At 46.0% G+C, this 26,906-nt stretch overlaps 1 protein-coding gene across 1 annotated transcript in view; it reads left to right on the forward strand.

Annotated features, from left to right (window-relative positions):
• LOC138580159 (C-type lectin domain family 7 member A-like) overlaps nt 1–26,906 on the forward strand; it is a 79,200-nt gene that overhangs the window by 45,429 nt on the left and 6,865 nt on the right. The window contains exons 2-4 of the mRNA XM_069650489.1: nt 1,940–2,047; nt 9,073–9,386; nt 22,460–22,563. Coding sequence (XP_069506590.1) covers nt 1,940–2,047; nt 9,073–9,386; nt 22,460–22,563 — 526 coding nt within the window. The remainder of the gene's footprint in view (nt 1–1,939; nt 2,048–9,072; nt 9,387–22,459; nt 22,564–26,906) is intronic.

Genomic DNA, 26,906 nt, shown 5'->3' on the forward strand with positions numbered 1-26,906 from the left:
AATGGTAAAGCCAACTGGAGTATGTTCTTATGTGGGGATACTGATATATACTGGCAGAACAAACATGGACATGTTTTCTTATAGTATTATGCACAAAGCAGCAAGTTTCAATATGTGCTTGTATGTTTAATAATGGGGTATAATGTTGCAGTCAGCATGGAAATGTATGGCACAGCCAGTGTGAAAATGTATTATACTTGCACCACATAATGTGGGAAAAGGCATCATGAATATGTGTTGGCGAAATGCTCATGTGCACTGTTGGTAACTTGCATCCATTGGATTTTTTTCATGAGTTAATCTACAAAACACAATTGCAAACTGATTGGCTTTTTACCCAATTTTTCTAAAAAAACAAAGTGTGCTCTAGAATACACCATTTTCACCCATTATTTAAAATAATTCTTGGGGGAAGGGTCACTCCCCTACCCCCCAAACCCACCTTGCGTGATGTGGGCTCACTCGCTACGCTCGATCACTTGGCCATATAAGGGAAAAATACTGACACCCTTCCAGTTAAAAAAATTCACCAGCTGCCACAGTGGCCAAAATCGACCAACTCGGCCTCCTTGGCGACTGCCAATCAAGGTTCCACCCCAAATGGAGCATGGAAACTTGCACAATTCAGGTGATAGATGACTTCACTAGATCCTATGGACAGAGGTGACGTCTGCCTCCACGACCTTCAAGCAGTGTTCAACACTGTCGACCACCCCACGCTCATCTCGATCCTCGACACCACAATGGGCCTCACAGGAAAAGTCCTTGACTTGTTCTCCTCATACTTCAGCAACAGATTCCAAGCCATCCAATTGGGGCAGGTCAGGTCCAGACGCCTAGCGGTATCTTACGGCGTGCTGCAGGGCTCTGTTCTCTCACCCATATGGAGGCCCTGGGAAACCTCTTAAATGACCCCAGCATCTCCATCCACCAGTACGCTGATGACACGCAGCTGTTCCTTAAGCTGCTGCTTGGACACCATCCAGACCTGGATGTCGTCCGCCTACCTAAAACTCAACCCCACTAAAATGGAGTTTGTCCTTATTGCCCCCCCCCTCCAAAGAACAACAGATTGTCCAAAACTGGTTCGACAAGATGAACCTCGACGGATTCAGCCAAATCAGTAGGCTTCATTGCCAATAGTGGTCTCTCCTTCCAAAAACATGTGGCCAAGAATGCCCAAACCGCCTGGCTCCAAATCTCCATACTTGGGAAAATCAAACCCTTCACCCCCCCCGCTAACTTCCGTACAGTAGTCCAAGCACTGGTCATCTCACACATTAATGGGGGTAACGCCCTCCTCGCTGGGCTCCCAGCCATGTTACCTCACTCCCCTCAAAGCTGCCCACCACAGCGTGGGTGCCCGTATATTCAACCACACCACCCCCATCCTACGTGATCCCCACTGGCTCCCCCTCCCTGCAAGGATTCTCTTTAAAACCGTGTGAATCGCATACAAAGCAGTCTCTGATGGAACCCCATCTTACCTGGCAGCCAAACTCTATATCTCAGGAGGTTCCTGCACCTCCCGTAGCTCGATCATCAAAACGTTGGAGTCCATGCTTACCCATAAGGAAAGGACCAGAAAGCAGTGTTTCTCCTGCTATGCCCCATCCCTCTGGAACTCAGTCCCCCTGGAGGCTCCTACTGCCCCTTCCATCATGCAGTTCTGGGCAAATCATGAAGACTTGGCTCTTTCAACGCATCCTTCCCCAGGACTGAAACCCTGACGATCCCCCACAGTACTGTGTTAAAAACGCTGGCTCGACGCTAGCCTCTGGCTTCTCCTGAACTCTGTAAAGCGCTCTGCTGCCTATAGGCCAAGTTTGCTCTATAAACAATAAAATTAACACGTTATATAACGAACAGGCCTTTAAATATTACTTCTGCCATTGCTACGTGATGTACCTTGCAGGAACAGTGTGTTTTTCTTTTGCAGATGATGAACTGAAGTCCTTATTGAGAAGAGCGACCGGACCCCGATTTCTGGCTGTTTATTTAGCAGTCCTGGTGCTCGTTATACTTGCCCTGGGAGCTTACATTGCAGGTGAGTGTGTGTGTGTGTGTGTCACTGCCACTTCTTTATTTAACACAGTTCTTAAACCAGCATGTGATGAAATACCGAAGTCCAGCATGATCTGCGCTCACTGCGGCTCTCGCTGAGCAATCGCGGTTGCGCCAAGACACGCACGCACCCGGAGGGTGAAGTGGGCGGGATATCTGCCCGTTCCAGGACGGCAGGGAAGGCCACTTTTTTATTTTGTTTTTTTAACTGCTTCCCTGCTGGGGATTCAAACGTGATCCTGGCACTAACCACCCAGTGTCATATGCCTGCACTATTTTACAGAGGCTGCATTGGCTTTGTTTATTTGAATAGACTTCTTGGAAAAGCCAAGCTTGGCAGCAATCTGCATTGGAATTGCGTTAGGCACAGCAGTGTTTGTAGGCACTGGGAGGGGAGTGTGTGCGTATCATCATAGGAAAGTCCCTTAAGAGGTGCTAATGATGTGTGTTTGGGACGGTAGGCTGCCTATATAAAGCTGCATGCTTTGGGAGTGGGGGACAATGACCCACTAATGGCAGTAAATGCATTTTCTTTCACTGTTTCCTGCAGTTTTGCTGGAACTGCTGTAAAACACAGCGTTGTGGGGTGCAGAAAAGGAAGCATCCATGTATGGGGTTTAAATTGGGGGTCTAGCGGAGGGGGCAGAAAAGTGGGCAGGGCAGAGGGAACATCGGTCCACTACTTTTTATTTTGCTCTTCTCTTCCTGCAAGCACTAAAACCATAGGAGAGGGAGCCCGTTGGTAGAGTGGCTGATGGCAGTCATAGCTGGGGGCCCGGGACTGGTGGTCTAAAGATCTCAACACTGGCTCCTGGCAGCAGTGGCCCTCCTCCCCTGCAGTCTTTCCAGTGTTCCGACTTGGCTTCTGTCCTCAACCGAATGGAAGGGATACCAGCATCTACCAGCATATATTTTTTGTTTTGCCGAATGTTTGTGGCGGTTGTGCAACAAAATGGCGAACCATTGTGGTGGCGCGGGGGGGGGGGGGGGGCAGAGAGAGTGTGAGAGAGAGTGAGATTGAGAATCTAAACAAAGAGAGAGAGAGAGAGAATCTGAACAGAGAAAATCTGGTTGGAATAACAACCGGCAATGCCATAGCATGGAAATCGCAAATCACTCGTTTATTTTTTCAAACTCTTCTGCAGAACTACCCAATAACGAATTCCCTATCAATATTTGCTCCAATCAGCAGCTTTGTAAGAAGCAAGTCGGGTGTCAGGTTTTCCATTTCCCAGCCGCGCAGTGATTTCTAAGATTGAGCTATTGAGCTATTTTGGGCTATTTACCAGCACGGTTGGGCTATTTGAACCCTATTTGGGAAATGGCAGGTGCAGGATGTTTTGTTTGTGGAGTGCTACTTTCAATGAACAATCTGGGTTTTGTTTAGTCCCTCTAGGCTGCCTTGCTAAACCCACACAGCCCACACCCAATTAGTCTGTTGGTTGGGTTGTGTTTGGGCTATTTTGGGCTACTTTTGTCAAATCTTGCCAGGCTGTTAATCAGGTTTTCTGCTTCCAACCACCATACTCTCTACCCCCGCTCAACCCCCACTCTCTCTACCCCACCCATCTACCCACACACTGCCTCACCCAATCCCCACACTCTTTACCCCCCACACAAACCTGACTCTTTCTACCCAATCCACCCCCTCTCTCTACCCCATCCCCACTCTCTCTACCCCCACACCTTCTCACTCTCTAACCTCTCTCTAACCAGCCCTACTTGCAAATACCCCCTCTGACCCTTGCTCTCACATGCTTGCTTTATTTCTTACCCTCTCACTCTTACCCTTTCTCGCTTATATTTCCCATTGCTCATCATAGATGGAACCCTCTCTCATTGGCTTCCTCCCTTGCTCTATTCCCCTTCTCATTCTCTTTAACACCCGCGCCCCTTCTCGCATCCTCTTTTGAAACTTTGCACTCTCCTCCTAGCACCCTGGTGCCTATAAATGCAAACAGCAGTAAATGCCAAAATTATTGGCTTTGCCAATGCTTGTTTGTGTTGCAGTTGTAGGTAGTGGGAGGCGGGGTGCGTAACAGCCTCTGTTTGATCCACAGACATAGCGGGGCTAGCCCCTACTAGAGCCCCCAAAACCTTTGACATTCATCACATTCTTTACCAGATGACAACATATAATTCTGTCCCACCCATCTTCCAGTCTGCTGTACATCAAAGTATCTTCCTAATTAACTGAACCCTATGTGGCGCTTGATCACAACATGGGCCTCCTTTGAAGTAGGGGGTTGCTGGCAGACTTTCATCGCCTACAATTCACATACGTCCCTGCTCTGTAAGGAGTGGTTCCATCAGGACATGACTGCCCTTTTGTACCAAGGAGGGGTGATAGTACCAAGTTGACACATTGCATTACAAAGAGGTGTTGGTATCTGGTCTCCATTGTCACTTCCTACACCCATGCCTTTCCTGAGGCCTGCTAATTAACATTCTTCAGTATTTACTGCCACCAGCAATGGAGATGCAAATCCATGCGGCCTTGAGATTCTTATCAGGCTTCACATGGCCAAAGGCTTTTGATGTACCCACGGCTGTGAGGTGTCAGCTACACATGACGGGGGAGGGCAACGCTGGTAAGCTGTGCCCTCTGAGTACATTACTATTTTTCTGCTGTGTGTGGAAAATGTGCGTGGGAATGGCCCCATCTTTCATTCTTTTTAAAACAAACAAAAAAAGCCCCAGCGAGCACACTTTTCCCATGCGGATGGTCGAATTCCTCACAGGGGGTGTTGTTCCCTGGTAGGGTGAGGGGCAGGTAGGCCTCTCCCACCAGGTTGAGGTGTAGCAGGGTCAATCAACCTGTGCTGCAGTTCTGACACTAATGATTTCAGTGTGTCCAGAAAATCCATTGAGATGTCCCTAGCCGGTGCCAGGGTTGGAGGTGGATTTACCTCTGGCGATCTGGCCCTAGGCAGAGGAGACTGAACTGGAGCTGCATTGTAACCATGTGTGGATGTTGAGGGTACTGACATTTGGATGGACGATAGACCATCTTGCAAAGCCAAGTCTGCTCTCTTTGAGAGATGCTGTGGAAGACAGAGGTTTAAGCCCAGAAGGTCCAGGTACCACGTTCTCCGGGCAGTCAGGGGCTTTGGTATCAAGAAGCAGTGAGATTACCAACCCTGATTTCTATCTGCCAGTGGTATTGGTTCTATCACACCTTCCTCTAGCAGGAAGGCAATCGCCTGCTGCAGTAGCAGGTCTGGAGGTTTTGGTATCCGGACGTAATGAAAGACAGTACCATTTATGAACCTACATGCCTGGTAAACGCATCTGAAGTATTGTTTTCCCATTCGTCATAGTATTGGGTCAGATGCCCTCCCACTGGTGAGTTGTGCAGGGTGAGATTAGGAAGGGTTTGGTTCCGCTGCTGGGTCTGTTGGGACGAAATCTCCTATAACTTGTGGTAGACTGTCCTCCCCTCTTTAACTGAATGATCCAGAGTAACAAAAAGGCTCTGTTTTTCAGGATGATGACGGTTGCGCTGTGTGCTGGTGAATTGCTGCGCTCAGGGACTTGGCTGCCGCCGTGGCAGATTGCAACTTCTCAATGCTATCGTAAGCTTTTGAGACAAAGAGATTATGACCATCAAAAGGCATATCCATCAACCTGGCTTGAACTGTTGGCACAAATCCAGACTTTCATGGTCATGAAAAGCAGCTCAACACCAAACTGGTGCCCATTGCACTACCTAGGTAGTCTGAGGTGGCCAAGCCAGAACCAGGCCCATCAAAGACAATGCTTAGGAACCTCTTTCTTTTTGGTTTTGGCACATTTATGTGGCGTTTGCGCCACAAAATTGCTGAAACCATTAGTACAGGAGAGAGGGCAGATCTGTCATTTGTTCTCATGAGGCAGCCTTTCTACACCCACCCATATGCCCACTTTATCTCCTCCCACCCAACTCACCCCCCCACTCTCTCTACCCCCACGTTCACCCATAATATGTGCTAGTTGGGTTTTGTTTGGGCTATAGTGGAGTACCTTTGAAAAACCCTCCCGAGGCTGCTTTGTTCTTCATGTCTCTCGCCCCGAACCAACTAACATCACCCACCCACCCCATCCCACTCTCTCTAACCACACCAACTCACCCACCCCTACCCACCTGCTCTCACCCTAGCCCATCCCTCTCTACCCCACCCACCCTACCCTCACGCACTCTACCCCTACCCACCTCACCTCACGCTCTCTACCCTAACCCGCCCACCCTACCCCATGCTCTCTACACCCACCCTAACCCACTCTTTACCCTACCCCACTCTACCCAAGCCACCCTACCCCACTCTCTACCCCACCCATCCTACCCCTCTCTCTGTACCACCCACCCTATCCCACTCTCTATCCCACCCTACCTGCATCTCTCTATCCCACCCTACCCAACTCTCGCTACTCTATCGCACCCACCTACCCCACTCTCTCTACCCTCACCCAATACCTTCACCCTCTCTACCCTCACTCACCCTCTCTAACCTCAACCACCCTACCCTCACCCACCCCCACACTTTATTCCTACCCTTCCTCACTCTACCCCTACCTACCTTGCCCCATGCGCTCTACCCCCACTCAGCCTACAACCGCTCTCTACCACAGCCCACCCACCCTAGCCCACTCTCTCTACCCCACCCACCCTACCCCCACATTTTCTACCACACCAACCCTTCCCCACTCTACCCCACCCTCTCAAACCCCACCCAATCCCCACCCTCTCTACCCCCTACCCAGCCTAAAACTGCTTTCTACGCTCACCCACCCAAAACACATTTTCTACTCCCACCCATCCACAACCAACATAGTTCTATCTCAGTCACTGACTGATAAGTAGCTCTTCATTTTGTATAACAAGTTGCTAATATTAGGAAGCTCTTAGGCAACATAACACCCAGACCGAGTACAGTGAAGACAAGGCCGTGCCAGGATTTACCAACAGTCCAGAGGGCTTTTGATTCTTTCATTGCGTCGCATCATGACTGTCTCCTACAGCTCTTATCAGCTGCTCAGGATCCCGGCTGGCCTTGCTTCCCCCAAAAATAGCATGTATAGCATCCTCTCTTTCTGAAGAAGACTTATTACCCCAGTTGAAATTCTCCCACAGGAACCTTTCCATTCTTACAGAAATGTGCAGTGATTCATCTGTTTCTTTATTTGACCCTACGTACCCATACATTTTCATTCCATCTCCCAGCTCCTTTTTTTTGTCACAGCAAATAGTATGAGTGGTAGTCCCACACATCCAAAATTCAAGAGCATGATCTTGGCGTTTAGAAGCTTAAAATTGACAAATTCGTCCCTTTTTTTTTTTTTTTTTTCTTTTTTTTTTTTTTTTAACAGACTCAAACTTTGCACGTCAAGTCGTCCATTACGGTCTTACCAGGACAGGCAATCGAAAATAAAGCAAAGACGGACTTTCTTTCATAGTGCAGGCAATAGAGCAAAGGAATGTCCTTCCACCATCACTACACAGAGACTCCAACTTACTAACCGTCCAGAAACATTTGAAAAGCTATGTTTTTATTCTTTCATAAGCGTCGGTATCAAAAACAGACCTTCACAATATCATCCATTTCAATAGCGCCATGACACCCTCGGGTGACTACTGTGCTTAATCAGAATTACCTGTGGCATGTATGTGCCATAACATATGCAACGTGTATGTATATGTTAGAATTTTTGCAGGGCTGTCTCTGCGATTTTGTGATAGTAATAACTGCTGTGTTACAAAAATATACCTCTGTGTTCATTAAGAAACCTTAAAAATGAATCTCATGATTTATCTTGAAGGTGTTTACACTTTTTTCTGTTGCAAATCGTCATTCTATTGCAGCATTAGGGTAAAGGTTCAGAATGCTCACAATAAAAACAAGCATTGGGGTAGAGAGAGTGAGGAGGTGGGGTGGGGTTCGTGAGAGTGGGGGGTTAAGTGGCCGTATAGAGAGTGGGGGTTGGGGTGGGGCTAGAGAGAGTGGGGGATAGAGTGGGGATTGGGTGGGTAAGGATAGATAGGGTGGTGATTGGGTGGGAGGGGGTAGAGAGGGAGGTGGTAGGGTGAGTGTGTGGGGTTAAAGAGTGGTGGTGGTGTGGTGGGTGTTCGATGGTTGTTGGGGGCAAAAGATAAGGTAGTCCAAAATAGCCCAAACAAATCCCAACCAGCACACGTAATGGGGTTGGGTGGGGAGGGTGTGCTCAAGTCGAGGGTACATGCAGGTGGACAGAGTCCCCCCTCTTTTTTCCGAGAGCACCTTGATATACTAATTTCTGGTGACAACATATTCAAAAGGTATGTTAATGAGTTCTTTCCCGCCCCCACTTTTTTTTTTTAAAATGATTTTTTTTTTAGGACTTGACCACTGGTTGGGGTGGAGAGAGTGGGCGTGGGTGGTCGTAGAAAGGAAGCCTCAGGAGGAAAACAGATCTGTTGTCAAAAATAGCCCAATTGACTGCGTGTGGGGGTGGGGGGATAGCCTAATATGAAATCACTGCACAGCTGGGAAATGGAAAGCTCTGTACCTGACATGCTTCTTGCAAAGCTGATGATTGGAGGAAATATTGTTGGGTAACTTCTCATTAGGTTCATTGGGTAGTACGGCGGAGGAGTTTGGAAAAAGCGATATTTTTTTTTTTTTTTTTTTCTTTTTTTTTATTTGGCAGTTTCATGCCATGCCATTGCCCATACCTATTCCAACCAGATATTCTTAGGTCAGTAACCCCATTTCCTCTCTCTTCTGTAACTATGGTTCTACATCGCAGAATAAGTGCCCATCCATAATCGTAGTAACCTTTTCCCGTGAGTGCCCTTCTATGTGTCTGGTCATCTCAGCCGCCAGTCAGCAGTGCCAGGGGTTCTCGCTGTGTACCCAACCGCCCATGTGTCCAGTTCTCAAACTAGTCGCACACGCTATTTAGCAGTGGTCAAGGTGGGGGGAATGGTCTTACTATAATTCATTGCACTGTAGATTTGCCCTCCTGACTATAACATTACTTCCTGCTTTACAGTTCTAAAGAGCAGCCAGTGCCCGGATCCACAGGCCCATGCTACAGGTGTTGCCAGCAGAGCCGAGAATCCACAGGCCCATGCTACAGGCGTGGGCAGCAGAGCGGAGAATCCACAGGCCCATGCTACAGGTGTTGCCAGCAGAGCGGAGAATGTGAAGAACAGTGAAGTGCTGCCACCTTGTGGCGATGAATGGATCTGGTTCAGGAAGAAGTGCTACTTCTTTTCTCAAGTCGAGGCAAACTGGGACGCTGCTGAACATGCGTGTGCTTCATGGAACTCCTCGCTGGCCGTGATTGACAACCAGCGGGAAATGGTAAGATGAGTGAATATCACGCAACCTGCCTCCTGCTAGCATTTTATATGCAGTGACTTCTCAATCATTATAGTTTCAGTGCCAGACAAACGCAACACCCATCCCCTATTCATTCCACACCCACCACGTTTCCATTTGACCTATATTTGTTCACATAGACGGGCGTTCATATGACTCTTAAATCTACTGTTCAGACCAAGGCCAGATGAAGATGCCAGGGGCCCATTACATAATGTTTGGGGGCCCCTCATTGACGAGGGGAAACATTTGTCTGAGCCAGCTGTGGGGTGCTTACATTATATTGGAGATGAGTGCAAATCAACAACGCCTCCTTCCAGCTTCATTCAGGTACCAATTCCTAGATAAAGCGCTGGAATAGCTGCAGATTATCAAGGGACAGTTTTATTAGTCTCCGTCCAGCACGACAGAACAAAGAAAGGCTTTCAGTTGGGGAAATTAAACCCAAGTGACCAGTCTGCAAAGTAGTAGCGTAGTCGAAACCCGGAGTAGAAAAGCACGCAGGTGATAAGCACTAGCAAGCTGCTAGATACTGCAAAGCCAGAGGGAGTGGATGGCCTGAGGGCCCAGCAAAGTCTGCCTGTAACCTGCACGTTACAAAGCATGCATTTAATTTACTGAATTCAAGAATTTATTTTGCTGTATGATAAGACAACAATGAGGTACAGGCTCGTGGCTCCCTAGAGTCTCGAGGTCCATTTCAACACAAAGTTAAAGAGCCCAGGTGTCCGTCCCGATACTGATGGCTCCTTCCACAGTCCAACTCAAGCTTACATCAATAAGCTCTCTCAGGCCTCCCCCTACCCTCACCCCCACCACCTCCTACACTTGGACTGCAGAGAATATAAACATATGTATATGCACATTCTAGGCGCAGTCTGCCCTCGCCTCTCCTGTGTGTCCAGCACTCCGCAGTGCCTGAGTACCAGGATCCATGATTGACACATACATAAAATAAGTTTCTTTTATTTCACAGTAAAACATGATAATATAATATAAAACAGTATGTGAAACATGAGTTACATGGGATCAGAGATAGATTGGGGGTAGTTGGAAGCAGGTCTTCCAGGCATTTTCATTTGCACTCTTAACTTTTGGACCAAACTTGGGCCTCTGGCGATGCTGCAATCATTAGAAGGGCTCTGGCAGGGCCTGATTTATGGAATAATTTGCACATGAAATAGGGACTTGCGTGCCATTCTTTGCGCAAACCGCCTTTGTCGATTCATGGAATTAACTTTTCATGCTTTTTACGGAGATTGCGGGGACTCCGTGCCAGTCCAGCACGTCTCTGCGAGCGGCCGAGCGCCTAGCGCGAGACTCCTCGCAGAGTGTGGGCCGGGCCTGCACTACACATAAATAGGGGGCAGAACATGCATATTCCCTGTCCTCCATGCAGAATGAGGAAGAACAAGGCATTGCGTGGGTGTGTCGAGGGACGAGCTCCGCAAGGAAATCGCGTGTCCATCACTGCAAGAAACCACGCGTATTCATGGATCCGACCGTACATCACCTGGGGGGAAACACCACGCAAAGCTGCCTAGCACACCGCGGCGTAAAAGCAGGCGCCAGGCCCTAAACGCATAGGATGCATTTAGCAAAGGTAAGGTCCGATCGGGAATTTAGGGGTGCGTGCATGCAGCTGGGGTTTAGATTGCACTTAGGGGTGCGCATATGCAGAATAGCTGGGTGCAGCCATGGTTTATGGGGATTCGCACGCAGATCTACTGTGGAATTACTTGAACTATGGAAAATGGTATGCATGTTGTCGGAGTGCTGTTTACAGTTACGGCTGACCCCACGTAGTCTCGCTGGGGTGCTGGCTTGCTTGCAGGGAACCCTAAGCAGGATTTCTGGGGTGCATGTGTTCGTGGCTGAGGAGCCTGCAAAGGTTGGTATGTGTGGCTGGGGCTGTGTCTTGGGCGTTCCAGCTGCTTCTTGCTCATAGGGATACTTTGCGGGCAGAATCCATAAATATGCAGAGCACCCACAAGAGTCTCATGCGCGAGGGGACTCACAAAGTCGTTCTTGCCGCGCAAACTTTGCGAGGTCTATGAACACTTTTCTATGAATTTGGCCCAATGACCGGAAACATTGTCCTGTGTGTGGCCACTATCCCTGCCACATCTACCACAATCAGGCCGAGGTGAGTTACATGATGGTTGCTGGTCCTTGTGAAACAGGGCCTCCTTCTTAGAGTCCTATCTACAGGCTGACCAGAGGGGAGGCATGATTGTGAAGGTATGAATCTCTTGGCGCCTATCTACAGGTCTAGTGGAGGGTCTTCATCATTGGTTCCTTTCAAATCCTTGTCAGTGAGGCAACTGAGCTAATGGCCCTTGGAAACGTGCATCTGTTACTGGATGGGATTACACCAGAATAATTCTGAGTCCAAAGAACCGGACAAACTCAAGAAGATGGCAGGTTACAGTTTTATTAGCAATTATCTAAAACATGGAGTTACACCAAACATCAACGGACGTACGCTCATTCTCGGCGATTTCCACATGAAATACAGTTATATACTTTCTTTGTGCGTCAGAATGATGTCCTGCTATGTGGCAATAGTGAAAAACCTATCAAGGGTTGGGATTGGTTAAGGGACGCATCTAGATATACAATCATATAGGAGCTAGGTTTGGCTGTCCGATATCAGGTGGACAACATACGACTACCTATTCATACATGTCATTTAAGAAAAATCAGATAGTGTTTCATTGGTTTCTCAAGCTATAAGGTCCTTCGTTATATGGACTAATACAATTGATTTGACAAGCTTGTGCCATGTCTGGAATATTCAGTTCAATTAGCACATAAGCCAAGACCCAGGTGCAAGTAGATGGGACATGAAGGTGCCCTACCATCCAATTAGCCCACATCTCTCATCACCCATGCCTTCTGCCATGAAATTCATAGTACTAGTACTTTGCCTTGCAGATTATACTTGTCCTAGGAATGCACCGGCAGTGAGGGCACTCGCTGTCATGTCTGGAACTCCAAGTTCAAGACCTATTTTCAGCCTCCACGATTCTGTTAATTCGGCAAGCATTTAAATGTGTTAATGAATTAAGACTTGGCATCTTCTGTGTTCTTTCTTGCGCCTTAACGTGAGAGGATTCATCCTCCGTACATATGTTCCTCTTCAGCGTAGTTCTTGACTTCAGGCCAGACAGCCTCCCAATGCAGCTCCAACAACCTGCTATTCTACTGCGACGCAGCCTTTCATTTTCTCCTCATGATTCTTTGGCTTACGAATTTCATGATACCAATGTCCAGTTTCTGTACAATGGTGGCTCCGCCTGCATTCGATTCACTACTTGTAGCTAGCCTATACTATGACTTGATCTGTTTTGCGTTTCAGCGTATGTACATTCATTATACTTCTGATTTCTGAAGCACTTTCTAACGTGTAATCTTGTTTGCCACTTTTAAGGTTCACTTGTTTCTTTACTCCGTCATTTGTCGTCTAGGAATCGTACATTGTCTTCATTCAGTATTTCAGGACTTTGTGCACACTTTCTTATGACGTCATTAGTCCATTTTCTTAGCTCTTTCTCATATTCCTTCTAGGAGCTCCTCCTGCAGGCTGCCATCGACTCGAGGGTACATTCGATATGGTTGTCTTAATGGATAACGTCTTCCAAATACTTGCTGCAGTATTGGTACAATAGCTGGTGTTAGACTGGGCACAGTTTCATGTCTCCAATACAGGGCAAGTAGGGGAGGGGGAGGAGATCTCCTGCGGATGTGTACGTCTGCTCCTCTGCATTCCCCACCTCCTCAAGTTTTCCTACTTCTTTGAATCTTCTCTTGAAGAATGGTTTCTTTGGTATCCATATCTTCGTCACCCCCCCTCAGGGTGTCCACATTTTTTTGTGTTCTTCCTCTCCAGGTCATGTAATTACATTCTCCACTTGGGGTACAGAAGACTAAACTTCCCACATAATTCTTATGATCTCTTGGGTACTGGAATTGCGTTCCTTCAGGTGCCACAATACTTGCTTTTATGTGGTTTCTAATGGTACTTTCAGTCTGCGCGTTGTCTTCCGTTTCATCCTTCACATCAATCATGATCTTCATTCCCACTGCTTTCTTTGCTGTTTACTGCCATTTTCTAATTATTAACCTTATAACACAGAATCCGAACACTATCAGTGTTAGGCAGAATTGCATGCAGTACCGTCTGGGACCACCAGACACAATTGGGACTACAGGTGTAAGCAAGACCAACCTTCGGTATAAGTCTGTACCACACAGTTTGTTGGTAGCGAGCTGAGCAGCCAGGCTCATCTCCAGAGTGAATGTGAGCAGTACAAGTAGTTACACAGAGGACTTTCAATCACAGTGGTTCAAGGAGACACTTGTACTCCAGGTTTCTTGGTTAAACACTTATTAATTTATTTACACAATCATTCATAAAACATTTCACTAGAAGAAAACTTAATATTATAGACCAATACACTTCAATACAAAAGGAGCCAAATGGCAGTTCAGTTACTTAGCAGTGAGCAAAAAGGACAAAAGTAAGTAGAATAGATTATATATACTTTCTAGGCAGTGTAAATAGTTTCAGTTCACCAGACTAGTTCAATTCAAGTCAATAGGCCAGGCCAAAATCAATGGGCTAGTGTTCTGGATATGAAAGGCCAGTTCTGGTATCAAACGGTAAAGTCTTTGCAAAAGTTCTCAGAAGTAGTTTAGGCGAAAAAGAATCATTCGTGGGGTCCCAAGCTGATTAGGCCTGCAAGTGGAGTGGCGTTCTCTCAATCGGGTTGGCACAGTACCCTTTTGTGAAGAAAACAAATGTTGCTGAAGTCGTGGTTCCTGCAGATCTCGCTGTTCCTGAGCCTCAGTCGTGGGGACAAGAGGGAGGACGTCGGGGGACTCCTGCACTGCACAGGATCGTTGAAGAAAGCAAACAAAATGGAGTCGGTAGCTGTAGATTCAAGAACACGAACTGGTGTCCCTCTCCCTGGTTAAACCTAACCCGACTTGAGAATGGTATCCAGGTGTCTTATGAGTTGATTGGTCCCACCAACTCAAAGGAAGAAGCCGTCCTTGAAGGAGCTCCTCTGTGGAATGGAGTTTGGCAATTCGGACCTGCAGCAGGGCTTCACCGGGCAAACCAATGGTCCAGTGGTTGCAGCAGCCGTCCTCTTCCAGCTCGTCTTCGGTTCTTTCGTTCCAGTGGTCAACTCTGCCTTCCAGTCCACGAGACTTGCCTTTTAAACAGTTTTCTCCCTTTCATTCCAGCCTAGCTGTCACTCACCCAGCAGGGTGGCTGTCCTTGCCAGACAGCCAGCCAATCACACCAGAGTGCATTTGGGTCTCCTAGGAGACTAAGCACAGGGAGTTTCGGGCACCTCCCTCACTTCCTGCCCACCCCAGACACTCAGACGCCAAGGGCGGGCTTCAATCCTGAAGCCCGCCAAAGGCACACGAACAAAGGGACCAAACCTGGTTTGGCGCGCAGAGACCAACACTAGAAGGACCATTCCAAAAATAAATGGCGAAAAAAGACCAGGACCCGTTTAAACAAAGGGGCTTAGGGCGCCATCTTGAAAAACATGGCTCCCCTGATTTTGAGCTACCGGTGTTCGCGGTCGGGAAAAATCATGGTAGTTTGTTGTAAAACCACTGCCACCAGCCTTTTCAATAGGAAAGGGTCGCATTTGACTGCTACATGAGTGTTTAGACACAGGGGATACTATGTAACCCCTCCAGCACTCCATTGTAAGATGGTGTGGGCTGGGTCTATGAATTTGGAAAAGACTAGTAAGTCGATTTCACTTTACATTCTGTGGGAAACAGTAGTTTATCCCAGAGAAGGTATTTAAACCTCTGGGAAAAGACATCCCTGTGTCACTGCACTGAGGGTGCTCTGTAACACACATGAAAAGATGATGCCTATGGAGTTATCTAAAACTCCATAATCGGAGAACACAAATGTAAAACATACATCAAAATACATGAAATGGTGGGGAAAAAAGGCTCACTCTTTCCAGGTAAAAAAAATCAAGTCCTCAAAATCCAGCAAAGTTGCTGGGGGTCTCTAAGGTGAAGGGAATTAGCACATTTCTGAGAATTCTCCCGAACAATCATCACCAACTTGAACACATTTGCCATCCAGTCGGGAATCCATGCAAACAGGAATGACAGCCAATCGTGATCTCCAATAGCCTCTGTCTCCTCCTCCAATTTCGTGTGCAGTTCTGTCAACATAGTCATAGCATCTGTCGGAGTCCAGTTCTCACCGTCACAAGATGGTATGAAAGTACAGCAAGAAGGCCCGACCTTGGCGCAAACACCTCCTTCCATTGCTGTAATCATGTTGAGGACATGCCTGTTCTGGAGGGCCATTAACCTTATGGCCCTCAACTCTTCCAAATCCTTTTATAGTGGCATTGATTGTCTGTAACAACTCCCATCTGGTGATCTACAAACATTTAGCATTCACTGCTGCTTGGAGTCCAGGTATAAATATAGATATCATTATCATAGTCTTGCTGAACAATTTGTGCTCATCCACATCTCATTGTAAGCTTCTATTGACTTAGCTGAGGAATAATTCTCTCTCTTCATACGCTCAAGTGCAAGTGACCTTTTTCGCAAGTGCTCATCTACTTTTGGAAATCCCTCAATATTCAGGTTGCTCTGGGGGATCAGCAAGGCTGGAACATGAGTACAATGGAACACACTTCTCCCCAGTTTCTGGGCAACTTCATATATGCTCTGGAGCCACAGGCCAAATATCGATCAATTAGGACAGCAGTCCCTCTCCTCTTTCCTGGGATATCAATTATGTTCTTGCACCCTCTATGTTCTCCAACTCAGACTTTACCTTTGCTTCAAATGCACATTGTTGCATCAGTCAATGCACTACAGCCATTGGTCCTGATTCGTCAGTTCTTGGCCCGTGACTTTAGGCACTCATCATTCACTTTCTGCACCTCTTGCACGGTTTCCTTTCTCAGTAGATGAGCTGCACAGGACAGCATCCCATCTTCCCATCCTTTGGTCATAATCACTCATCCATAGATTAACAGCTGTGAGCGTTCCCAGCATCCAGGCATTCCAGCCTTTCCAGTTTTTTCAGAGCAATTCATCCTCTTCATTTCTTCTATTATTACTTGTCCCATAGAAGGATACACAAGCATCTGGTCTGTCCAACCAAGCTCTTTTTTGATTTGCTTTGTCTTGATATAATCATCCTGGTATGGAAACGTTGGTCTTGATTGCCATCGCAGGGTTACCCAGCTCCCTTGGAACTGTCCTCCGGTAGTACATGCTGCTAGATGGCTGAGGCACTTTGCATCATGTGCCGGCATCTCTTTTGAAATTAATGTTCTTACTGTACTCGTGGCATAGGGGATGCACTTCCTGCTAGTATTTGTAGGCGTGTCCAATGAATTACAGTCCAAAAGAAATGTTTTTTAATCTCGCACTGCTTTATCGTCCTTCTTGGTCATCGATCGAGTCTGCACACGTGGCAATTCTTCTTGTCTTGCTTCCCAATCAGCGGGTACTAGAGGGATAGTCTTGCCTTTGTAGATTTTTACGTCACCCAAATGTAACCACACTCTTCTTCCAGCCACCGTAATTGCAATAGGGCAAACTTCCTCTATTTGATATGATACATTGCATCTTGGCTCATGCCATCTACGTGTAAAGTGTTTGAGAAGCACTTGATCTCCAACATACAACTTTGGTGGTGGCAATGATTCACTTGGATCAGTTACTGGGCCGTTCTCTTCCGTGTTCCTCCAACCCCTCCCTCCAATGCTTGACTTGATCAGAAATTGCACTGGCCCCTGATGTTGTGCTGCTGCGCTTGTGGGGCCTGTTTCCGATGGGAATGTGTGATCCTTGGCACATCCCTCTCGTGTTGGTGTGCTGCATGACAGTGGATGACCTTTTTGCCCTCACCCTCGCTTGAATTTTTTTCCATTCTGTTGCATATTTCCTCGGCTTCTACATACATGCGCGATATGCCCTACTATCCCACAATTCCAGCACAATGGGGTTGGCCCTCTGGCAAACCCACCATTATATCCTCCCTGAGTGTTCTGACTTCCACCCTAGAAATTTGGAAATCCACCTCCTCTTCCTCTAAATCCTCCCTCTACCTCGTGGCCAAAACCCATACCCATTTTGATCCACTGGGTGTACATTGTTCACCTGCGATGCCCACGTAGTTCCTTGCATTCCTCCTCCTTCTCCACTTATCAATACTACGCCTTCTTTAGCAAATTAATTTCTTCTGTACTAACTTGGATTCCTCAACCTTCCTGTTCTCCTTTCTATTTTTCTCTTGTAAGAATCAGCAATGATGCACAATAACTGTATCGCAGCCCAAGGCTTTGCTTCCATTGCTACTTCCATTTGTCTCTGTACTGTCTGGCAATACCTGATGCAAAATATGATCGAATAATGCCACTGTTTTTCCCCAAGGCTCACGCGCCTCAAGCTGCCATCTCTCTTGAATATCCTGAATATAAGCAGTAGGGTCTTCATCTTCTTTCGTTTTACATGTCATAATTGCACCCATATCTGACGTATCGGGATACTGTATCCTGAGAGCCCTAACATCTGCCCTACAATTATTAAATGGCGCTCCATCATGCGCCGTATTTTGTGCTGTCACACTTGCTTATCACGCTCATGTCCAAATGTCTTCAGCTCTCTCTCCAAGAATAGCTGCCAATAGACCTTTTATTTCTCCTATGGCCAACGTATTTCCCTCTGTCGTCATGCTTTCGAATTCGTACAACCATTTTCCAGCCCCCAAAGTCAAACTAGGTAACTTGCATTTTAAGTTGTCCTGATCCAACGGAGGCCATGGAATATATTGCGGTCTTGTCCTGCCCCCCCCTTCTCCAACGTGGGGAACTGTGTGAACCCCATCCCATAACTGGACCCCATTATTCGGTTATTCAATGCAGGCGTAATCACCCCTGTTCGTCTGCGTGCTGGTAACCATCTTAACTTACTCACATAGGGTGGGGAATTCTCTTCTCGCACTACACAATCGTCTTTCCTTAGGGTGTTCCAGATCTGACCATCTTACCTTCTTATCCAGATTTTAACTTCCCAAGGGGGCGCATACACCCTCACATCTTAAGACCTGACTCCCTTTCTTCGTCTGACATTGCGACACCCCAACTGGTGTCACTGTCATCCTCCTCTTCCCTGTCTAAATCTAATCTACTCAGACAATGCTCTGCGTTCATCAATGAACATGTTCTCCTCCTCATCCCGTTTTTTTTTTTTGTATCAGGGATTGTCTGCTGTTCCTCTGAGTCCCATACTCGCTGTTCTGCCTTATTTGCTGATATAACTTATCGATCCTCTCTCCAATTTCTTCTGCATCTTATCTTTCCTCTTCTTGTGCTACTTTAGGTATTTCTTGGGTCACTTCTCTCTTTGGGAAAATGTCCCTTATAGTTTTCCATTACCCCTGTATTTCGTTGCTCGGTCTTATTTGTTCTTTAAGAACGAGACTTGGGTCAAGCTCTCGCTGGCTTCTATTCTGTTTTTATTGCTTTTATTCCAGGGGTAGTCCACAAAATTCATGAATTTGGGGTACTTTACAAAGTTCCTTCCACTTAATGGCAGTCTTTGTTCATACAGCACCCATAAATTCCTGTCAGGCAGGAGCCAAGCCCTTCTGCTGAGGCCTGGAAAGTTCAAAGCATTTGTCTTTCAGAGGCAGAGCCTGAGCAAAGCCAGGAATGGGGAAAGGTTGCTTTTGCTTTTGCCTTCACATCCCATTAGAAATGTGAGTTTGGCTAAACAGTCTCTCACCTATGCACAAAACTGCAGTTTATATATGGAATTTAACCGTCATTGAGGCCTTTCAGTAGTTTTCATACACTTGCATAGAACTGCCACTATTTATCTTCCAAGAGGATAGGCCCACATTTTCACTCCTTGTATTCATTACAAGCTACAAGCTACAAGATGCACACACCTTTCCATTTAACATGTCAGTTTCTTTCTTCTTTCTTTGTTGAAAAGTCTGCCTTAGTCATCTGAATGGTAATATACTAACGTGGCTTTAAATTGTGCATATGAGGCCCAGTTTGTACTCGTAATTTTCCAGGTGCATAGCATTTTGATGAAGGACTGTTTCAATGAAAAATGCTGCTTTTTGTCTCTCAAGCAACAATGTGCCTTTTCTATTTCCACATATTCCTTGTGTCAACTGCAGAAATACATGTATTTGTATTTGCTAGGCACATTTAGCAGAATTGAATTTTTAAAGCAGGCTTTTCATTCGCCATTGTGCCTTTCCATAAGACCAGTGTATTTCAAATTGGATGCCTCACCTGGCTTTTCCGTTCATTTCCGGGGCTGAAAAGATCCCATACGTTATTGTGCCAGCAACACATTTTCAACTATAAATAGGATCAAAGAGACTTGAGCGTTATGTGAAAAACGTTTGGCTTAATGGACTAAAGCATTTGTGTACATCTTCACAAGGGTACACTTCCGCAAACTCTGCAATGGGAACATCACAACCTGCTTTAAGCAGAGCGCTCGCTCGATTTCCTCAGTTGCACACAACTGTCTGGGGGGGTCAGAAGAGTGGGGTGAGAGAGGAGGGGAAGATGACAATAGTGAGATGAGGAGGTAGCAGGAGACTAGAATTGTGGGGAGAAGGTGAGAACATTATTTAAAGTAGTCGCAAGGAAGAAGATTGTTAAACTGAAAAACATCCAGGTAGGGGGCAGGGGGGGTGAGAAAGTGGTGAAGCAGTCCTAAAGGGAGTGCCAGATTAGGTAATTTCAGAAGGTCTAGGAAGAAAGGAGGAAAAGAAACCGACAAATGAAGAAGCAAGACCACCAATAGTGAGAAGAGTAGTGAAGAAAGGAGATGCATGAAAAGATGGCAGGGGTCTCCTGAAGCTGGGTTTCAGAACAGACCCCTGACTTGGTGGAGGAGGTTGAGCCAAGACTGTCACTGGTCACACGAAAAGGGATAAGCACAAAAAAACACCTTGGCCCAGCACAATCCTACGCAAGGTCATAAGAAATCTGATGACTAGCGCATCCTGATGACACAATGACCAGCAATGGTGGTGGCCAAAAATACTTGGGAGCAGACGAGCATCATCCTGACAAGAACATTGCAGCCAAGACGTGCATGGCACTTAGAACCCCAGAGACCGACTTTGTTCATTGTGAGGAAGGCAGAACCCAAGGCAGAGGGGGGAAGGTTGAGGCCTATGGACCTTAAAGGAAGGTTGATTTGTTTATTTTGCTCACATTTAGCCTAAATTAAATGCAACGCCTTAGTGGTTTTTCTTTCGTTATAATAAAGCTTGTTGACTTTAGATTGTCTGGTGTGCCCGTGGCTGTTAACACATGGCAGTGGGCACTTATAGTTCTCCCTATGTTGTTGGAATCAGCTCGTCACCTGAAGGATACCTAATTTGACTGTAGCACTTTATTACTCGGTAATAAAAATGTTACAGTGCAGGTTTCAATTGGCGTAAGCAGTGTACATAGAATATCATAATCAGTAACATTTCTGCCACAAAAAGAACAGTCTCCATAGCTGCATTATTTATGCTCCAAGTGAAATATACATGTTAAGCATACTTTTTTATTTTTTTTGTAGTGGGAAACTAAACACAGATTCCAAAATGTCTAGGTGTTTCCTATGAAGGGACTGGGATACTGCAGAATTAGGTTATTTTACCAGCATTTGACATAACTTTGTGGATCCAACCACCGCGATTTGGACTTGGGTGACAGTGGCAGACAGCTGGCACATTCCAATTCAGTGATGGAATCAGAAACATATGTCTAATGGAGACAAAGAGACTCTAATTGGAGTTGGTTCTCGCGGTTTGTCGTCCAAGAATCACTCGATGATCCCAGTAATCGGATCTACCCAAGCTTTCTTTTTAAACTTGGTAATAGGACACATGGATCTCTTGTGTCGGAGAGCTCCAGTGTATCCAGGTGGCAAACATTATACGCTACTCCACCACCGCACCTAGTGTATCATCTGAGATGCAGATGTCTAAGACCACATGGGGAAGTAGGTCTAACGCTTAGGTATGGTAAGGTGCAAAGAGAGCGGTCCTTAATTCTTGATTTCCAGATGGCTAATTGAACAGACCATCCAGGATATTGCGGCCTGAAATATTTTGCGGCGTAACAAATGTTTTGCAGCACAAAATTACATTTATTATGGTGTTTTTGCAGGCCCTTTTTAATCAGGCAAAATGCTGCAATAAATGCAATTTTGTACTACAAAACTTGCATTTTTAATGCCGCAAAGTATTTCATGCCGCAACATCTTGGAGGGTCTGATTGAAAGACATGTAATGAAAGATAGGGTAGTAGCTCCAGTGTACTGCTTCTTTGGGGGCGGAGGGGGTTCATACTGGGACAGGATATTTCGATGACTGAATGAATTTAAGACTGCACCCTTGCACCAAAGAAAGATCCCAGTGGCAATGAATTCATTTGAAAGCCTCCTTGGTTTCATAATATAACCCCATGTGGGAGAGTGAGAGATACAAGGGAATACCTGCTACATTGTTGTGCTAAGGATTATTAAATTAAAGCCCTCCCATTTCTGCATGTTTCTGGATAACACAGGGTTACTCAACCTCTTCATTTGGGCTTCTGCCTGGTTAGTGTAGAACGTTTTTAATTCTACTTTGAGATCCCACCAGTGGATGTCTTCTGGTCCACACCACAACAAATGTAATTGATAAGTGTTTGAAGTATTAAATTTACTCCGATTATTAATAAGCAGAAAAGAACATCTTTACCTTTTTATGTCCTGCTAATTCACATACAACGTTCCAATTTTCTAACAGGCACCACCATGAAAGAGCACTGCTTTTAGGTCTCTACATGACGTTTCAGTAGCAGGAGAACTGCACATGTATGTGATCTATCTAAGCGGGGAATTTCAGGATATTCGGGGGTCGGTTATATTCTGAGTTCATCCTGTACCACTCTCTCATGCAGCATCCTGCCACTCGAACATTAGTGATTAAGTTGCAGCGTGTTCTTTTTCTATATTGTTTACAGGATTTCCTGATGCGTTACAATGGCATATTTGATCACTGGATTGGCCTTTGGAGAGATTCTGGTCAACGATGGGTTTGGGTCAATGGCTCTGAATTCAACGATTGGTAAGTCCTTATAATTGTACTTAGCTATGTTCAAAAAGGCATCGCTAATCAGTCTTGTGGTGCAGTACCCGATTCCTTTGTCAGTGTGCTAGGATATTGGAATTAATAGCATATACAGAAGGGCTAATGATCCGCCACGAGCAGGAAATGCGTGCATCTGAACAATAATGATCATAGATTAGGAGACTAGGTCCAATTGACCACATATCATATCCTACACCAAGGAGAAGTCCAGCAATCCATATGCAGCAAAGCACGCCAACTGGCAAGTTACCCTGAGCAAACAAGGATATGGTAAGTTCATAGGCATTTCACCTTGATGCACCGGGTAATGACAGTATTATTTGCCCAGTCATTTGCTCGATTGCTTAGTGATGTTGAGGCCCTAAAACCCAAAGGTCGTCGCAAGCAGTGGCTCATAACCAAATGTACCCCATACACCAACATAAAGTGGTGTGCTCCAGTGAAATAAGACCCCATCAAATCTCAAGAAGAGCTCTCTCCCAGAGAACCCAGTCCCACTCAGCCATCTAAATATTGCCCCTTGTTCTCTTTCCACCCTGCTGTGGACCCTTTCCAAAGTGCATTTTCTATATCACTCAAATTCTAATTGTTGTGCAAGCCTTTGCTCCAAGCACAGAGCCATCGTGGTGATCTTTGCAACAGTGTAACTATGGTTGCAAAAGGCTGATGTATCTGCTCTGACGAAAAGGCTCACCTGGAGTTCAAAATTACAGCTCCTCCCACTGCTAGGGTAATATTTAGATCACTGGGTAGCTTTGGATGTTGTGCGTCTTGCAGTGCTACTTTCTTTGTCTATAAACACGTTTTCAGGTTCCATTGCTTTAGACTAACTATCTGCTTTAAGATACTGGTGCAAAAATAGAGGCATTTCACAATATTTTGGTGAGGAAGGATAGCTCGGGGGCAATGTGTTTTTCTTGGAAGCAAGACGACGCAGAGCCATACATGTTTGAATCCCCCTCCCGTGCTTAGAAAGCACTCTCTGGTATTAATCTCGTTATACATGAACAATTCTAATTTATATATATAGTAGAAAATTCACACATTCTGCTTTATTCTTTGACAATATTCGATTTATCACAGGGATGTTCTGTTAGTGCTATACATCAGGTTTGTAAGATATCCACACCTTTTTCACCTGCCACAGATTTAATGTTGTGCAGCATTGCCTTGTGTCTGCCTCACATTAGCAAAACATTGCAAAATCACCATAATGATCTACCTCAAAATGCATGGAAAGGCTATGTGGTTATTGAAGCCCTGTGTAAGGCTTCTTTATGTGGATGGAATGGCTATGTGGTTATTGAAGCCCTGTGCAAGGCTTCTTTATGTGGATGGAATGGCTATGTGGTTATTGATGCCCTGTGCAAGGCTTCTTTATGTGGATGGAATAGCTATGTGGTTATTGAAGCCCTGTGCAAGGCTTCTTTATGTGGATGGAATGGCTATGTGGTTATTGAAGCCCTGTGCAAGGCTTCTTTATGTGGATGGAATGGCTATGTGGTTATTGAAGCCCTGTGCAAGGCTTCTTTATGTGGATGGAATGGCTATGTGGTTATTGAAACCAAGTGTAATCCTTCTTTATGTGGATGGAACGGCTATGTGGTTATTGATGCCCTGTGCAAGGGTTCTTTATGTGGATGGAATAGCTATGTGGTTATTGAAGCCCTGTGTAAGGCTTCTTTATGTGGATGGAATGGCTATGTGGTTATTGATGCCCTGTGCAAGGGTTCTTTATGTGGATGGAATAGCTATGTGGTTACTGAAGCCCTGTGTAAGGCTTCTTTATGTGGATAACATGGCAATGACTGGAGTGAACCTGATGTTCACTCTGACCAGTTGGTACACTTGTTAGAAGATGCAGGGTCCGCAAGTTCACCTTTCAGTAAATTGCCAGAATTAGTGAGTCACACACTCAAGTAAGGAAACCACAATTGCAATAGTCTCCCTTTTAGTCAAACCATAAGATTACTTTCCATCCCCCAAAATCATCACCACTGTAGTGTATCTCCATTTTCTAATATTAGCAATATGCTTCTATCTGCCAGTGCCACATCTCTCTGGGATCACATCCCACCTGAACACAACATTGTTGGCAGAGGTGGCATGTGCAATCTCTTATTGAAACCTAGTCTATGGTGTTACTTCGCACCATGTGAATGACAACGTTCATGTGGGGGGCCAAGTAACTAACACATCAGGGGTGAGAAGACCCCAATATACAATACGGCTAGATGAGCTGACATTGATGTGACTTTGGGTTCCGTGATCAGGGCACCTCGGTGATGGGCAGACTACAGAACCTCCGCCAACATTACACAGAGATTGCGAGGGTCAAATCAGCACTGCACAGCGGGTGTGAGAACCAATTACAGAAGACTGACCCGTTTAGTTCAAAGAAGTCTTGTCTGCATCTACATAGACCTATTCTCTAGCTTTAAGCCACACTTTCTGGGGCTGCTAAAGGTGGTAACAGTTTAATGTGCGCCGCATATGTAGGCCTCAGCTAATAATCAAACCATTAATCAAAGGGAAGAGTAGCCATTTTAGAGGTAGCTGCTAAAAGCAAGAGGGACTTGGGAGTGAGTATATACTTCACTTGTTTTGTTAGGATGGTGGGATGTATAAAGTGTCCTCACATTTGAAATGGGTCTGATCTGCAGGAGACTCTTCTCTCCCTGGGTTGGTCTTCAGGCGACTGGCTTGTTTTCGGGGCCGAACCGCTATCCAGTCTGAGAAGAGGTCGAGAGTCTAAACACTCCATGAAAGGTAAGATGAACCCAATACAAAAGGGGCTGAGAGACCAAAGAGGAGACAATAAGTAGGGCTGAAAGATGTATGACCGCACAAGTGGTTAGAAAACCCGAGACCCCCAACGAGGGGCTGGAACCGGAGCAGTTCTAGAGCAAGCCGGGAGAGTTCCAGCCAATTGAGACATTGGGCCTCATTACGACCCAGGCGGTAAGTTACCGCCTGGGCCGTGACTTTACCACCATGGCGTAAACTACGTTTACGCCATGGTGGTTGGCGGACTTACCGCCCCATTCCGACCTTGGCGGGGCGGTAAGTCCCCAATCCCCATTTACCCTTCCCCATTCCCATTTTTGCCCCATAGGGCATAATGGGAGTGGGGAAGGCGTTAATTACGCCACCGTAAATTACGGTGGCGTAATTAACTCCATGGTCCCTTAGCGCCATGGATTTTAACACCCGCTAAAAGCAGGTGTTAAAAGCACCATGGCGCTAGGGGACCTCGTAATTGGCGGTAAGGGGTCGGCGCAGCTAACGCTGGCGTTAACCCCTTACCGCCAGGGTCGTAATGAGGCCCATTGTCTGAAAGTACTTGGTTCACCCTTTGAGTGAATCACAGGCCCAACGGCCGAGAGAGACTTGTTTCCCAGGAAAAAGACTTGGAGCTAATCCACACTGGAACTGTGTTAGGGGTGGCTGCTTTTAAACCAATACCTGAGAAGGAGTTAGGAGGCCACAGTGTAGATCGGAAGCAAGCCAAGCAGGGGCAAGAAGCTCTCACCTTTTTCTTTAGATTTTGTTTCTTTTATAGTGGTAGGATAGAGTCAGACCAGACAGGTTTCTGGACAGAGAAAAATATTGTTTTGGACGACCAGCTAATGTACACCCTTTCAAACCCTTTTTCTTTCTTTTTGTGTAGGGAACCTAGTGATGGGGCTAGAGAAGTGTGTTTGCTAGGAAAATAAGTTTATAGCCAAAACCGTATTGGGTTGTCAGTCTCCTGATTGACTTCACACACTGAAGGTATCAAAATAAAGGTCTGATGAGCAGGAGCTAAAGGAACTCCCAGTGTCAAGATCACCCAGTCAGCAGGAGCTACCTCTAGGGAACTAGGAACTAGTATTTACCATGTTGCAAAATACCTTCAACATGAGATGCAAACTATACCTTTTTGTATCCACCATCTATGACCATAACATGTCACATAGCTGTCCCTATGGCACTTGTTGGCCTGGGAAGTAAAACGTAGGTCCGGATTCTGTTCCTGATGGTGTCCAACTAACCAGGTTGTCTCTCCTAAGCTACAAGCAGGAGTTGACTAGAATCTTCCCGCAGGTTGCAAACCTATGGATTTGCTCTGCATCTCTCTGCTCTTCATATATGGCACTCGCAGGTGGCAATAACAGTGAACTCCCAGCACATTGTAGGTAGTGAGAAGATGTGATTTTTACTTTAAAGGCGCCGCTTTTACTGTTGTATAAAGTCACAAGTTGGATGCTTCCAATGTATTTTTTATTTCTTCTTCACTGAAAGTATCTTCTTTCCATACTTGTGGGGTAACCACCCTT

This window comes from Ambystoma mexicanum, chromosome 3p (assembly GCF_040938575.1).
Source record: "Ambystoma mexicanum isolate Mex_15411 chromosome 3p, UKY_AmexF1_1, whole genome shotgun sequence".
NCBI lineage: Eukaryota > Metazoa > Chordata > Amphibia > Caudata > Ambystomatidae > Ambystoma > Ambystoma mexicanum.